We start from the raw sequence: 14,032 nt of genomic DNA, 5'->3' as shown, positions 1-14,032 counted from the left end.
GAACTCCTGGGCTTAAGCAATCCTCCCACCTTAGCCTCCCAAGTAGGCAGGATGACAGGCCCTCATCACCATACCCAGCTAATTTTCTTATTTTTTGTAGAGCTAGGATTTTGCTATGTTGTCCAGGCTGGTCTTGAATGCCTGGCCTCAAGCGATCCTCCCTTGGCCTCCCAAAGTGCTGGGATGATAGGCATGAGCCATCACACCTGGCTTGCTCATGCATTATTCTATCAGTGCAATCATTTATTCATGCAACAAATACTTACTGAGCATTCAGTTTATGCAAGACATTGTGTTTTAGAACGTGATAGATGAAGCACATAAGCTGTCTGGTAGAATGATGCAATCATTCATATAGCAGAGTGTCTTGTGATGGGAGCTTTACTATAGTGCTACTGCTGCTTCTACTGATAGTGCTTATACAGCATTCAGCTTGTGCCAAATGTTTTAAATGCTTTACATGGATTTGCCTTTTTAGTCCTCGCAACAACCCTCAGAAGTAAATAATATTATCATCCCCAATTCACACATGAGGGAATGGAGGCACAAAGAGGTGCGGTAAGTGATAGAAGTATGCTAAGTCAGGATTTCCAGCCCAGGCAATCTGGCTTCACAATACAAAGTGTTTAGTTTTAAGAAAATTTACTACATCCTTACCTTGAGATCATAAAAGTTATCGATGAGAGTTATGAATCTTCGACCTTGAGTCCTGTTTGCCAGAGTAAATTGCGGAATGTTTCGTAAAAATATTGTATCAAAATTCTTTGATAGTTCCAAATAGTCACTGGCTCCAAGTGGCTATGATAAAATGAAATAAAAGAAAATTTAAAAATAAACCAATTCTGGTTGCCTTTGGAGTGGTTTAGTGTAAAAACACCTCTTTCTTGTCATGGTGTGATCTAGGTGGTAGCTGTGGGTAACTTGACCAAGTTACCCACAGGCAGTTGCCCTAGGCACTTCAGTGCACTTCTGATAATGATTTTCCTTGGGCATGTAGTTATTCTGATAGAAATCACATCCATGCATAACAAGTGAGCTTAATTATACATAACTACATACCTAATATGAGGTTTTACATTTTTTTACATATACTTTCCGGCTTACAAAAGATGAGACACTAAATCCTAACTGAGCTCCAAAAAAGTAGTGTACCCTCAGAGCATGAGAGTCCTAATGTATGAGTTTTCCTTTTTACAAAAAGACACTGTATTTTGCCCTCCCCTCTCTCCCTTTCGGGGATTGTTTTCACTATTTGGTGAAACCAAGGGCAGTGTTTTCAGAGTAGGCTAAGGACACAGATAACATACACTGTGTTGCCTTAATAGTGATGTGAAAAAGGGGCAAGAGAGAAGACAAGAGTGCGGTGGGGAGTTAAAGAATATCTCTAGCCACAGCCTTAGTTGGTAGTCTTTAGGTCTCTGTCCATATTTTTATTTCTATGACATCACTTTAAACATGTCCTAATAAACCCTTCCCGTGACTCAACTGCAAACTGCCACTATTGGTCAATGGAGCTATTTGATAACGGCATGCTGAAGATTATGCCACCATTTTGAAATAAAGACTGTGCTTCAGTATGAAAATCATCAGAAATTATGTTTAGTTTAATTTAAGGTACAATTATTCAAGTGCAACACTGCTAACCTCTGTAGGAAATACTGAAGGGCTTAAATAAGCAGGAGCAGATGAGAGCTCCAGAATAACTGGAGGCAGTACACTGCCTCCTGATACGAGGAGAGTATGGGACTCAAGGTCCACAATATTATTCACAAAAGTGCCACCTACAGATGTAAAGTGCTTGTTTCTGAAACATGAATTTAACTCCTGAACATTAGGAACACAATCTGCAAACACATTCTTTGGGGTTAGGAACACTCCCAGGAAATGTTACCTCTGCTCATTTTAAGCTGCCTGTGGATGACTGTACTCTGTGAGCAGCAAACCATGAGCAAATGTTGGGAGAGTGTTTCTGGCCCTGCTGGAGTCGGGAGAAGGCAGAGACTGAGTGGCCCAGGAGCTGCTCTGAAGTCCCTCTGGAAGCTCCTGGGTCACCCTGACCAACCTCTAGGACACAGGTGGCTGAGCCTCCTCAGTTTCTGGCAGAATCCATCAATATTCCTCCCTGTCCAGAAATGTCTATCTCATTTGGGAAGTCCTTTGCATGAAACTTCTTTCAGAAATGTTGATATGGCGATATTCCTGGGAGAATTAGGAAACCGTGAGGAGGAGGAGAGTCATTCTCACCTTTGTCCATTCACTTAAGCCTACCACTCTCCTACCAACCAGCTGAAATCAGTTATGCTCAGGAAAGAAGAATTTGCATGGAGGTGTGGGGAGGTACAAGTAAATCCAGAGAGTTAGGTTCTGGAGAAGTGGTTCCCTAAATAGAGAGCAGTTCTAAGAAGGATGCAGCAATTATGGGACCTAGGCAATGGGCACAAAACCAGAGACAAAGAGCACCAAGAATGACCCGAGTCCTTTGGAAATGTGCTGACAGTGCCCCTTCCTCCCATCTCTTCTCACCAACCAGATAACAAATGGCAGCCAGGAGGAGGCAAGCTCCGCCCTTCCCATTTTCCTTCCCTGGCTGGAAAGCCTCTATCTCCAGACCTCGTGCCTGGCCTTAGCTGAGACAAGTCACTCACCTCAGCCATGGAGGGTTCCAGCATGCTGTGGGTTTTTCTGGGAGTGGGGTGGGGTTGGTTTAAACCTACTTCTGTTCCAAGAGAATCCTGCTGTTGAGCCCAGTACAGACCAGGAGCACGTGTTAATAGAGAAGGTGGGAGTGAGGGTTCTGGAAGGCCTGGATCTGACTCCTCAGTTGCTACTTATCAACTGGGTGCCACTGGCAAATTACATCATCTTCCTGTTCCTTAGTTTTCCCATTTGTAAAATGGGGATTTGATTCCTATCTGACAGAATCGTGAGAATTAAACAAAATAATATATGCAAAGCGTTTAGCACAGTGCCTGAGGCATACATTAGTATTCAAACCATCTTGGCTACTTTTATTTTTATTATTTTGAGCTCAAATGATTGGGATCAGTACAAATGAATTGAGTATGTCATTCTCAAGAGGAATCCAAGACCCTAAATCAGCCTTTGTGCACTTGTCTGTCTTGGGAGTCACAGCAGGCACCAGATGAGACGGTGGAATCACCAAATAGTGAAAACAATCCCCGAAAGGGAGAGGGGAGGGCAAAATACATGTCTTGTTATAAAAAGGAAAACTCATACATTAAGACTCTCATGCTCTGAGGGTACACTACTTTTTTTGAGATCAGTTAGGATTTAGTGTCTCATCTTTTGTAAACCAGAAAGTATACATAAAAAAATGTAAAACCTCATATTATGTATGTAGTTATGTATAATTAAGCTCACTCGTTATGCATGGATGTGATTTCTATCAGAATAACTACATGCCCAAGGAAAATCATTATCAGAAGTGCACTGAAGTGCCTAGGGCAACTGAAAAATCAGAATTTTGCCCATTCAGCTATTTTACAAATTACATACCTTTGTCAGTAGGTTCTGCATTTGCCATTACATTAGCAACTATTCCTTCCCCTCATATCCCTAAAACAATTACATGCTCATTCACATAAAGAAAACAAAGCTCAGTAGAGTTATCTTTCTCCTTTCAAGACAACAGTCATTGGGGGAATGCGGAATTGTTGTTTAATACATTCAGTCTAGGATGAGGAAAAAGTTCTAGAGGTAGACAGTGTTGATCACTGCACAACAATATGAATGTACTTAATGTCACTGAACTGTACACTTAAAATTAGTTAAAATGGTCAATTTTATGTTATATGGTATTTTACTACAATTAAAAAAAAGTCATTCAAACAAGGAGAGGTTATTCATTGCCAAAGAGATCTCTCTCAATTTAGGCCACGAGAGATAGCAATATTACTTTTTTCTTTAAAAACATGAGAAAGAAGAATGAAATGTATTTATCAAAGAAGGAAGTTTTTTCCCCCCAAAAAATCAGATCCAATAAGAATAGGACTAATTTAAAATAATGACATTTTGGTTTTCAATAAATTCATGGGTAAGCATATTTCTAAAAAGAAAAGTTCAAAAAAGTCAAAAATTAAAAAGAGAATAATAAATAGGAAAGATAAACAAGAAAAACAATTCAGTTGGCTCCCCATATCTGTGGGTTCCACATCTGCAGATCCAACCAACTGCCAATCAAAATATTTGGAAAAAAATGTAACATAAAAACCAATACAAATTAAAAAGCAATACATTATAACAACCATTTACATAGCATTTACATTGTACTAGGTATTATAAATAATCTGGAGATAATTAAAGAATATGGAAGGAAGCCAGGCCCAGTGGCTCACGCCTGTAATCCCAGCACTTTGGGAACCTGAGGTGGGTGGATCACTCGAGCTCAGGAGTTGGAGATTATAACAACTATTTACATAGCATTTACATTGCACTAGGTATTATAAATAATCTGGAGATAATTAAAGAATACGGGAGGAAGCCAGGCCCAGTGGCTCACACCTGTAATCCCAGCACTTTGAGAAGCTGAGGTGGGTGGATCACTTGAGCTCAGGAGTTGGAGACCAGCTTGGGCAACATAGTGAAACCCCATCTCTACAAAAGATACACAAAGTTAGCCAGGTGTGGTGGTATGTGCCTGTAGTTGCAGCTACTCAGGAGGCTGAGGTAGGAGGATCGTTTGAGCCTGGGAGTCTGAGTTTGCAGTGAGCTGAGATCACCACCATTGCACTCGAGCCTGGTCGACAGAGACCTTGTCTCAAAAACAAACAAACAAAAAATATGGGAGGATGTGCATGGGTTATATGCAAATACTACTCCACTTTATATCAGGGACTTCAGGATCTGCAGATTTGGTGTCTGTGGAAGGTCCTGGAACCAATTACCCATGGATACAGAGGGGTGACTGTACTTTAAAGTAAACCAGTCAAAACCCGTGACCACAGTCCAGGTCAATATGCTCCCATTTATAGCATGTCTTAATTTTCGCAATTTTTCCCCATGTAAGCATGATGACTAGTGTGTTGTCCGTATTTTTCTCCATAAATGTCAGACAATATCAAGTACATCTACATATGTATATTGCCTCTGCTCCATTCCCTTTCTCTTCTCCTTCTGATACTTTAAATGCACCTAGGTTAAACGTCATACTCTCCTTTTATCCTTTATTTTGTATATTTCTTTATTACTTCTCCATGATTCATTTTGGATAGTTTTTCTGATCCACTGTGCTTCTCCTTAGCTGTGTTTAATCTGCTCTTAAGCTCATCCCTTGAGCCCTTAATTTTGGTTACTGCACTTTGTAGCTCTAGAATTTCCACTGATTCTTTTTCAAGGTTGAGATGTCTCTTTTTATTATCTCTAGATCCCTTCTGAAGCATAGTTCCAAGCCCACTTTTTTTTAAAAAAAGTTCTTTGAATATGTAAGTCTAACTGTTTAAAATATAGATTCATACTTCCAATATCTGGAGTTCCTAATTTTATTGTCTGTTGTTTTTGTTTGTTCTCATTCACAATGTCTTGTCTCCTCATATGCCTGGTTATCTTTGTACATCCTGGATTTTACCTTTGAAAAAAAATACATATAGAAAAAAATCTGGCTGGGCGCAGTGGTTCACGCCTGTAATCCCAGAACTTTGGGAGGCCGAGGCGAGTGGATCACGAGGTCAGGAGTTCAAGACCAGCCTGGCCAAGATGGTGAAACCCCATCTCTACTAAAAATACAAAAATTAGCCGGGTGCGGCGGCAGGCGCCTGCAATCCCAGCTACTCGGGAGGCTGAGGCAGGAGAATCGCTTGAACCTGGGCGCGGAGGTTGCAGGGAGCTGAGATCGTGCCATTGTACTCCAGCCTGGGTGACAGTGTGAGACTCCATCTCAAAAAAAAAAAAGAAAAAAGAAAAAAAAAAAAATCCAAGCTCAGGGCTTGAGGTTTTCTAAGTATTCAGCTGAAAATCTGGCTAAAGTCCATGAGAGGGCTGGCTTATTTCTGCTTTACACTAATTCCTAAGTGCAGTCCTTCAGGACTTCAGGATGAAATCCACTCAGGACCTTATCCAAAGTGGGGGATACAGGCAGTTAAATAGGTTCCCATCCTTGGATGGCTCTAGTCTCTGACTTTTGTCCCACTAACCCAATAAGGCTGCCAAAAGTAAGCTCAGCTCACCTCATTTTGAAAACAAGATTGCTTAGTGCATACCAATATCCATGTTTTTCTCTTCTTTCTGGGCACACAGATAGACTACAGGCACACTTCATTTTATTGTGCTTCATTTTACTGCATTCTGAAGATACTTTTGTTTTGTTTACAAATTGAAGATTTGTGGCAACTCTGCATCAAGCAAGTCTGTTGGTGACATTTTTCCAACAGCATGTGCTCACTTCATGTCTCTGTGTCACATTTTGTTAACTGCCACAATATGTCACACTTTTTCATTACTATTACATCTGGTATGGTGATCTGGGATCAGTGATCTTCCATGTTACTGTTGTAATTGCTTTGGGGTGCCACGAACCACATCCTTATAAGATGGTGGACTTGATACATTTTGTGTGTTCTGACTGCTCCACCACTGGCTGTTCCCCCATCTTTCTCCCTCTCCTCAGGCCTCCCTATTCCCTGAGATACAACAACATTAAAATTAGGTCAATTAATAACATTACAGTGGCCCCTGTGTTCAAGTGAAGGGAAGAGTTGTACATCTCTCATATAAAAGCTAAAGCTAGAAATGATTATGCTTAGTGGGGAAGGCATGTCAAAAGTCAAGACAGGCCAAAAGCTAGGCCTCTTGAGCCAAACAGTTAGCCAAGTTGTGAATGAAAAGGAAAATGTCTTGAAGGAAATAAAAAGTGCTACTCCAGTGAACACACAAACTATAAGAAAGTAAAAAAGCATTATTGTTGATTTGGAGAAAGTCTGAGTGGTCTAGATAGAAGATCAGACCAGCCACAATGCTTCCCTAAGACAAAGCCTAACACAGAGCAAGGCCCTAACTCTCTTCAATTACATGAAGATTGAAAGAGGTGAGGAAGCTGCAGAAGAAAAATCGGAAACCAGCAGAGGTTGGTTCATGAGGTTTAAGGAAAGAAGCCATCTCCATAACGAAAGTTCAAGGTGAAACAGCAAGTGCTGATGTAGAAGCTGCAGCAAGATCTAGTTAAGATTATTTATGAAGGTGGCTACACTAAACAACAGATTTTCAATGCAGATGAATCGAAAGAAGATGCCCTCTGTGACTTTCATAGCTAGAGGGAAGTCAATGCCTGGCTTCAAAGCTTCAAAAGGATAGACTGACTCTCTTGCTAGGGGCTAATGCAGCTGGTGACTTTAAGTTGAAGCCAATGCTCATTTACCATTCTGAAAATCCTAGAGCCCTTAAGAATGATGCTAAATCTACTCTGCCTGTGCCCTAAAAATGGAACAACAAAGCCTGGATGACAGCACATCTTTTTATAGCATGGTTTACTATGTATTTTAAGCCCCCTTTAAGAGCTACTGCTCAGAAAAAAAGACTTCTTTCAAAAGATTACTGCTCATTGACAATGCACTCGGTCACCCAAGAGCTCTGGTGGAACTGTACAAAGAGATGAATGTTGTTTTCATGACTGTTAACACAACATCCATTCTGCAGCCCATGGATCAAGAAGTAATTTTGACTTTCAAGTCTAATTATTTAAGAAATACATTTTGGAAGGCCATAGCTGCCACATATAGCGATTCCTTTGATGGATCTGGGCTAAGTTAATTGAAAACTTTCCGGAAAGGATTTATCATTCTAGATACCATGAAGAACATTAGTGCTTCATGGGGAGAAGGTCGAAATATCAACATTAACAGGAGTTTAGAAGAAGAGGATTCCAACCCACATGGATGACTTGGAGAGGTTCAAGAGGAAGTAACTGCAGATGTGGTAGAGAGATATGGCAAGAGAACTAGAATTAGAAGTGGAGCCTGAAGATATGGCTGAATTGCTGCAATCTCATGATCAAACTTGAACTGATAAGGAGTTGCTTCTTATGGATGAGAAAGAAAGTGGTTTCTTGAGATGGAATCTACTCCTGGTGAAGATGGTGTGAACACTGTTGAAATGACAACAAAGGATTTAGACTAATACATAAACTTAGTTGTTAAAGCAGTGGCAGGGGTTGAGAGGACTGACTCCAATTTCAAAAGAAGTTCTGCTGTGAGTAAATGCTATCAAACAGCATCACTTGCTAGAAAGAAATCTTTTGTGAAAGCAAGAGTCCATTGTACAGCAAAGTTCATTGTCTTATTTTAAGAAATTGTCAGTCATCCTAACCTTCAGCAATCACCACCGTGATCAGTCAACAGTCATCAACATTGAGGCAAGAGGTTGGGTATGGTGGTTCATGCCTATAATCCCAGCACTTTGGGAGGCCGAGGTGGGTGGATCACTTGAGGTCAGGAGTTCAAGACCAGCCTGGCCAACATGGGGAAACCCTGTCTCTACTAAAAATACAAAACCAGGCCAGGCACGGTGGCTCATGCCTGTAATCCCAGCACTTTGGGAGGCTGAAGCGAGCGGATCACCTGAGGCAGGGAGTTCGAGACCAGCCTGACCAACATGGAGAAACACCATCTCTACTAAAAATACAAAATTAGCCAGGCATGCTGGCACATGTCTGTAATCCCAGCTACTCAGGAGGCTGAGGCAGCAGAATCACTTAAACCCAGGAGGCAGAGGTTACGGTGAGCCGAGATCACGCCATTGCACTCCAGCCTCGGCAACAAGAGCAAAACTCCAACTCAAAAAACAAACAAACAAACAAACAAACAAACAAAAAGCAAAACCAGGCATGGTGGCTGCACCTGTAATCTCAGCTACTCAGGAGGCTGAGCCAAGAGAATCGCTTGAACCTGGGAGGCAGAGGTTGCAGTGAGCCGAGATCACGCCACTGCACTCCAACCTGGGCAACAGAGTGAGACTCTGTCTGGGTAAAAAGAAACAAAACATTGAGGCAAGAAAAGCCTATAACAGTAAAAACACTACAACTCACTGAAGGCTCAAATAGTTGTTAGCATTTTTTAGTAATAAAGCATTTTTAAATTAAAGTATGTATTTTTTTGACATAATGCTATTGCACACTTAATAGACTACAGTATAAACGTAACTTTTATATGTACCGGGAAACAAAAAAATTCCTGTGACTCATCGGTTCCAGTGGTCTGGAACCAAGCCAGCAATATCTCCAAGGTATGTCTGTATTATTGCCCAGCCTCCCTTAGATTTAAGTGTGGCTGTGTGATCAAGTTCAGACCAGGGAGTGAGAGAGACAGTAATATGATCACTTCAAGGTCTAGCCCATAAAAACACTCTACACAGAATCTTCCTTCTTTTCCTCATCTGCAGGTGAATAGAGAGGAGTCTAGGGACTTAAAGGAGAGATGAAGTCTGAGTCCATGAAGGACTGCATGGAGCTACATTTCCTTGTCAGCCTGCATTGGACAGTAATATGATCAAGAAATACATGTTTGTTTATTAATCCTCTAATTTGGGGGTTATTTGTTGCAGCAGTTAGCCTATCCTACTACTAATTTCATCTAGCTTCCTTCATTGCCCTAACAAAAAATGTGGTGCAAATTACAGAGAGTCAACCATTACTGAAAATACAAAACTTCTTAATGTCTCCTTGTATGAATGAGGATTCTTGTTCACATAGATGGTAGCTATCAAAAATTTCTCTTCGGCCAGGTGCGGTGGCTCACGCCTGTAATCCCAGCACTTTGGGAGGCCAAGGCAGGCGGATCATGGGGTCAGGAGTTCAAGACCAGCCTGGCCAACATGGTGAAACCCCATCTCTACTAAAAATACAAAATATTAGCCAGGCATGGTGGTGCGTGCCTGTAATTTCAGCTACTTGGGAGGCTGAGGTAGGAGAATTGCTTGAACCCAGGAGGCAGAGGTTGCGGTGAGCAGAGATCACACCGTTGCACTCCAGCCTGGGTGACAGAGCAAGACTCCGTCTCAAAAAAAAAAAATTATCTTCAAAGTGGGCAAAAAACATGCACAGACACCTCTTAAAACAAGAAATACAAGTGGTCAACAAAGATAGGAAAAAATGCCCAACATCATTAATCATCAGAGAAATGCAAATTAAAACCACAATGAGCTATCATCTCACACAAGTCAGAATGACTATTACTAAAAAGCCAAGAAATAGCAGATGTGGGTGAGGAATGTGGAGAAAAGGGAATGCTTATACACTGTTGGTGGGAATGCAAATTAGTTCAACCCCCATGGAAACAGTATGGAGATTTCTCAAAGAACTAAAAATAGAACTACCATTCAACCCAGCAATCCCACTACTGGGTATCTACCCAAAGGGTAGTGCAAAAGACACCTGCACTCACGTTTATCAAAAAGACACCTGCATTCACGTTTATAATAGCACTATTCACAACAAAGGCATGGAAGCAATCTAAGTGTCCATCAATGGTGGACTGGATAAAGAAAATGTATGTGTGTGTGTGTGTAAATATATATGTATATATATCACTATTGGTCACATTGATCAAGATGCCACACATCAAAAATGATATCCTTTGTGTGATACACAGGCTTATATAAGATGATTTGGCAGCATCGATATGTAGTTTGGTGAAAACATTCATTATATTTCTGTATATTATATAATCATGAGAAGAAAAATGAACTTACAAATATATTTTGAAATATATCAGCTGGGCATGGTGGTTCATGCCTGTAGTCCCAGCACTTTGGGAGGCCGAGGCAGGCAGATCACCTGAGATCAGGTACACACACACACACACACACACACACACACACACACACACGCAACATGGAATACTACACAGCCATAAAACAGAATGAAATCATGTTCTTTGCAGCAACATGGATGCAGCTGGAGGCCATTATCCTAAGCAAATTAACAAAAAAACAGAAAACCAAATACTGCATGTTCTCACTTGTAAATGAGAGCTAAACAATGGGTACACATGGACATAAAGATGGAAAAAATAGACACTAGGGACCCCAAAAGCAGGGAGCAAGAAAAGGGGGCAAGGGTTAGAAAAATTACCTATTGGTCACTATGTTCACTATTCAGATGACAAGCACCCTAGCAGCCCAAATCCCAGCATTATACAATACACCCATGTAACAAACCTGTGCATGTACCCCCTGAATCTATTATTTTTTAAAAAAATTCCTCTTCAAATTTTCTTCAGGTTTTTTTTTGAGGGTGACGGGGACAGGATCTAGCTCTAGCTCTTTTGCCCAGACTGGAGTGCAGTGGCGTGATCTCAGCTCACTGCAGCCTTGACCTCCTCGGCTCAAGTGATCCTCCCACCTTAGCTCCTGAGTAGCTAGAACTACAGGTGTGCTGCACCTACCAATGGAGCCCAGCTTTTTTTTTTTTTTTTTCTTTTTTTGGTAGAGATGAGGTCTTGCTATGCTGCCAAGGCTGGTCTCAAAATGCTGGGCTCAAGCAATCCCAAATACCTTGGCCTCCCAAAGAACTGGGATTACAGGCATGAGCAACCATGCCTGGCCTGGATTAAAATTTTAAAAGTCTTAATCAGGAATTTCATTCATCCCATTTCAAGTATCAAAACTGACTTTTAGAAAGTTATGTTTATGGGCTGGGCATGGTGGCTTATACCTGTAATCCCAGCACTTTGGGAGGCTGAGGTTGGTGGATTGCTTGAGCTCAGGAGTTTGAGACCAGCCTGGGTAACATGGCAAAACCTCATCTCTACAAATAATACAAAACTTAGCCACATGTAGTGGCACGTGCCTGTAGTCCCAGCTACTTGGGAGGCTGAGGTGAGAGGATGGCTTGAACCCAGGAGGCAGAGGTTGCAGTGAACCAAGATGGCGCCACTGTACTCCAGCCTGGGCGACAGAGCAAGAACCTGTCTCAAAAAAAAAAAAAAAAGTTACATTTATGGAGGGAAGTTTCTCATTACAAATTTGAAAACATTTTATTTGATAGTTTTATTCAAATTCAATATTTCATGTATATATATATTTTTGAAATAGAGTCTCACTCTGTCACCCAGGCTAGAGTGCAGTGGCGCAATCTTGGCTCACTGCAGTCTCTGCCTCCTGGGTTCAAGTGATTCTCCTGCCCCAGCTTTCCAAGTAACTGGGATTACAGGTGCATGCCACACGCCTGTCTAATTTTTGTATTTTTAGTAGAGACAGGGTTTCACCATGTTGGTCAGGCTGGTCTTGAACTCCTGATCTCAGGTGATCTGCCTGCCTCAGCCTCCCAAAGTGCTGGGACTACAGGCATGAACCACCGTGCCTGGCCGATATATTTCAAAATATATTTGTAAGTTTATTTTTCTTCTCACGATTATATAATATACAGAAATATAATGAATGTTTTCACCAAACTACATATCGATGCTGCCAAATCATCTTACATAACCCTGTGTATCACATAAAGGATATCATTTTTGATGTGTGAGATCTTGATCACTGTGACCAATACTGATTTAAATACAATGTTGCCACTCACCCTTTTGTTCCCAAGCATTCATTATTTAAAAATGTTTGGGTTATTTAAAGATGTTTACTTGGATTAACTAAAAAATTCTCTAGAACTAAATTATGATAATTTAAAACCCATTGGAGAATTGAAGAAGGCCTATGTGGGGTGGGGGGTCATCTGATTATAGTAATGGATGCAATTGTTCTTGCCTCCTTGTCCATATCCTTTGGATTGCAACTTTCCAGCTCTTGCATTGTGACGTGGAGTCTATTCTTTACCATGGCTCAACTTTACCACGGCCAACAGAATGAAGCAAAAGTCACAGTTTTCAAGTTCTGAACTTAGGTCTCAAGAGGCTTTGCATGCTTCTCTTCACTCTTTTGCAATACCTCGGCTAGCCTGCTGGAGGAGGAGAGAACACAAGGAGGACAAAAGCCAAGAGAGCATCCTAGGCTGCATACAGCCAGCTGGCCCCACACAGATGAGAAGAGCCTAGCCCAGTGCAGCAAATTGACTGCAGATGCACATATGAACCCAACAGAGATCCAAAGAACTCCCCCATAGCCTGTAGACTAGAGGGTAATAACAAATGCTTATTGTTACTCAGTTTATGTCATTGAATTTTGGGGTGATTTATTATGCAGCAAGAGCTAACGAAAACACTATACTTGCTACAGAGATTTACTAGTGAAAGCTTTTAAGTCATTAGCAAGTCCAGCCCCTGCAGAAAAATATGATCCAGCTTTTATAGTTAAGAATTAGTTTTGCATAATTGATAAGTATATTTAAACACATATATCATCATTTATTTTATGTTCATTTATTTTTATAATCAATTTTGGAATTTTTATGGTGTAATATAAAACTTATTTCCAGAAATAAAACTTATGATTTACTGTATACAAGAACTAGAAGGAAAAAGTTGGTAAATTTTGTGGTATTGTTTTAGAATACAAGACATGGACCCAATCAAATACAAGCAGAGAAATGCAGGGAGAGAGCAAACTGATATGAAAAAGGAATTAAGTGAGACAAGGATTGACTACAATAAAACTAAAATTGTAAGAGCATTGCAACAGAAAAAAAATGAATATAGAATTTGAATAGACAATTCATGGAGCAAAGAATATAGTAAGTAAAAGAGGCTAATAAACAAATGAAAAAATAGTCAAGCTCAGTAGTAATAAAGAAATTCTTATTTCAAAGAAATAAGAATGTTATATCATTTTTCAAATAGCAATTTGGCAAAGAAAAATAAATTATGCAATTTGATGCCGGCAAACATGTAATGCAGCATCCATCGCTGCTGGAAGAGCAAATCAGTTTAGTTGTTCCTGAAAACAGTTTGATGGGTTGTAATAAGAGCCCTAAAAAAAAGTTATAAACTTACACCAGTCATTTCACTTCTAGAAATCAATCAGGAGAAAGTGATCAGAAATTCAACCGAAGGTTATACATAAGATTATAACTATGTCACCAAAAAGCAACTTTAATATCTGATAACAGAAGAATGGTTCAATAAATTAAGGCACATTG

General features: G+C 40.5%; 1 protein-coding gene and 1 long non-coding RNA gene across 3 annotated transcripts in view; one reads left to right on the top strand and one right to left on the bottom strand.

Annotated features, from left to right (window-relative positions):
* Positions 1-14,032, bottom strand: part of AFG1L (AFG1 like ATPase) — a 237,570-nt gene that overhangs the window by 23,218 nt on the left and 200,320 nt on the right. For both annotated transcript variants that reach the window (XM_024929329.4, XM_024929330.4), the window contains exon 11: positions 658-798. In XM_024929329.4, the coding sequence (XP_024785097.1) occupies positions 658-798 (141 nt within the window). The remainder of the gene's footprint in view (positions 1-657; positions 799-14,032) is intronic.
* Positions 1-14,032, top strand: part of LOC117980664 (uncharacterized) — a 93,227-nt gene that overhangs the window by 48,597 nt on the left and 30,598 nt on the right. The window lies entirely within an intron of this gene.

The sequence above is a fragment of the Pan paniscus genome, chromosome 5, assembly GCF_029289425.2.
Source record: "Pan paniscus chromosome 5, NHGRI_mPanPan1-v2.0_pri, whole genome shotgun sequence".
Classification (NCBI taxonomy): domain Eukaryota; kingdom Metazoa; phylum Chordata; class Mammalia; order Primates; family Hominidae; genus Pan; species Pan paniscus.
This window is presented reverse-complemented; position numbering and strand designations above follow the sequence as displayed.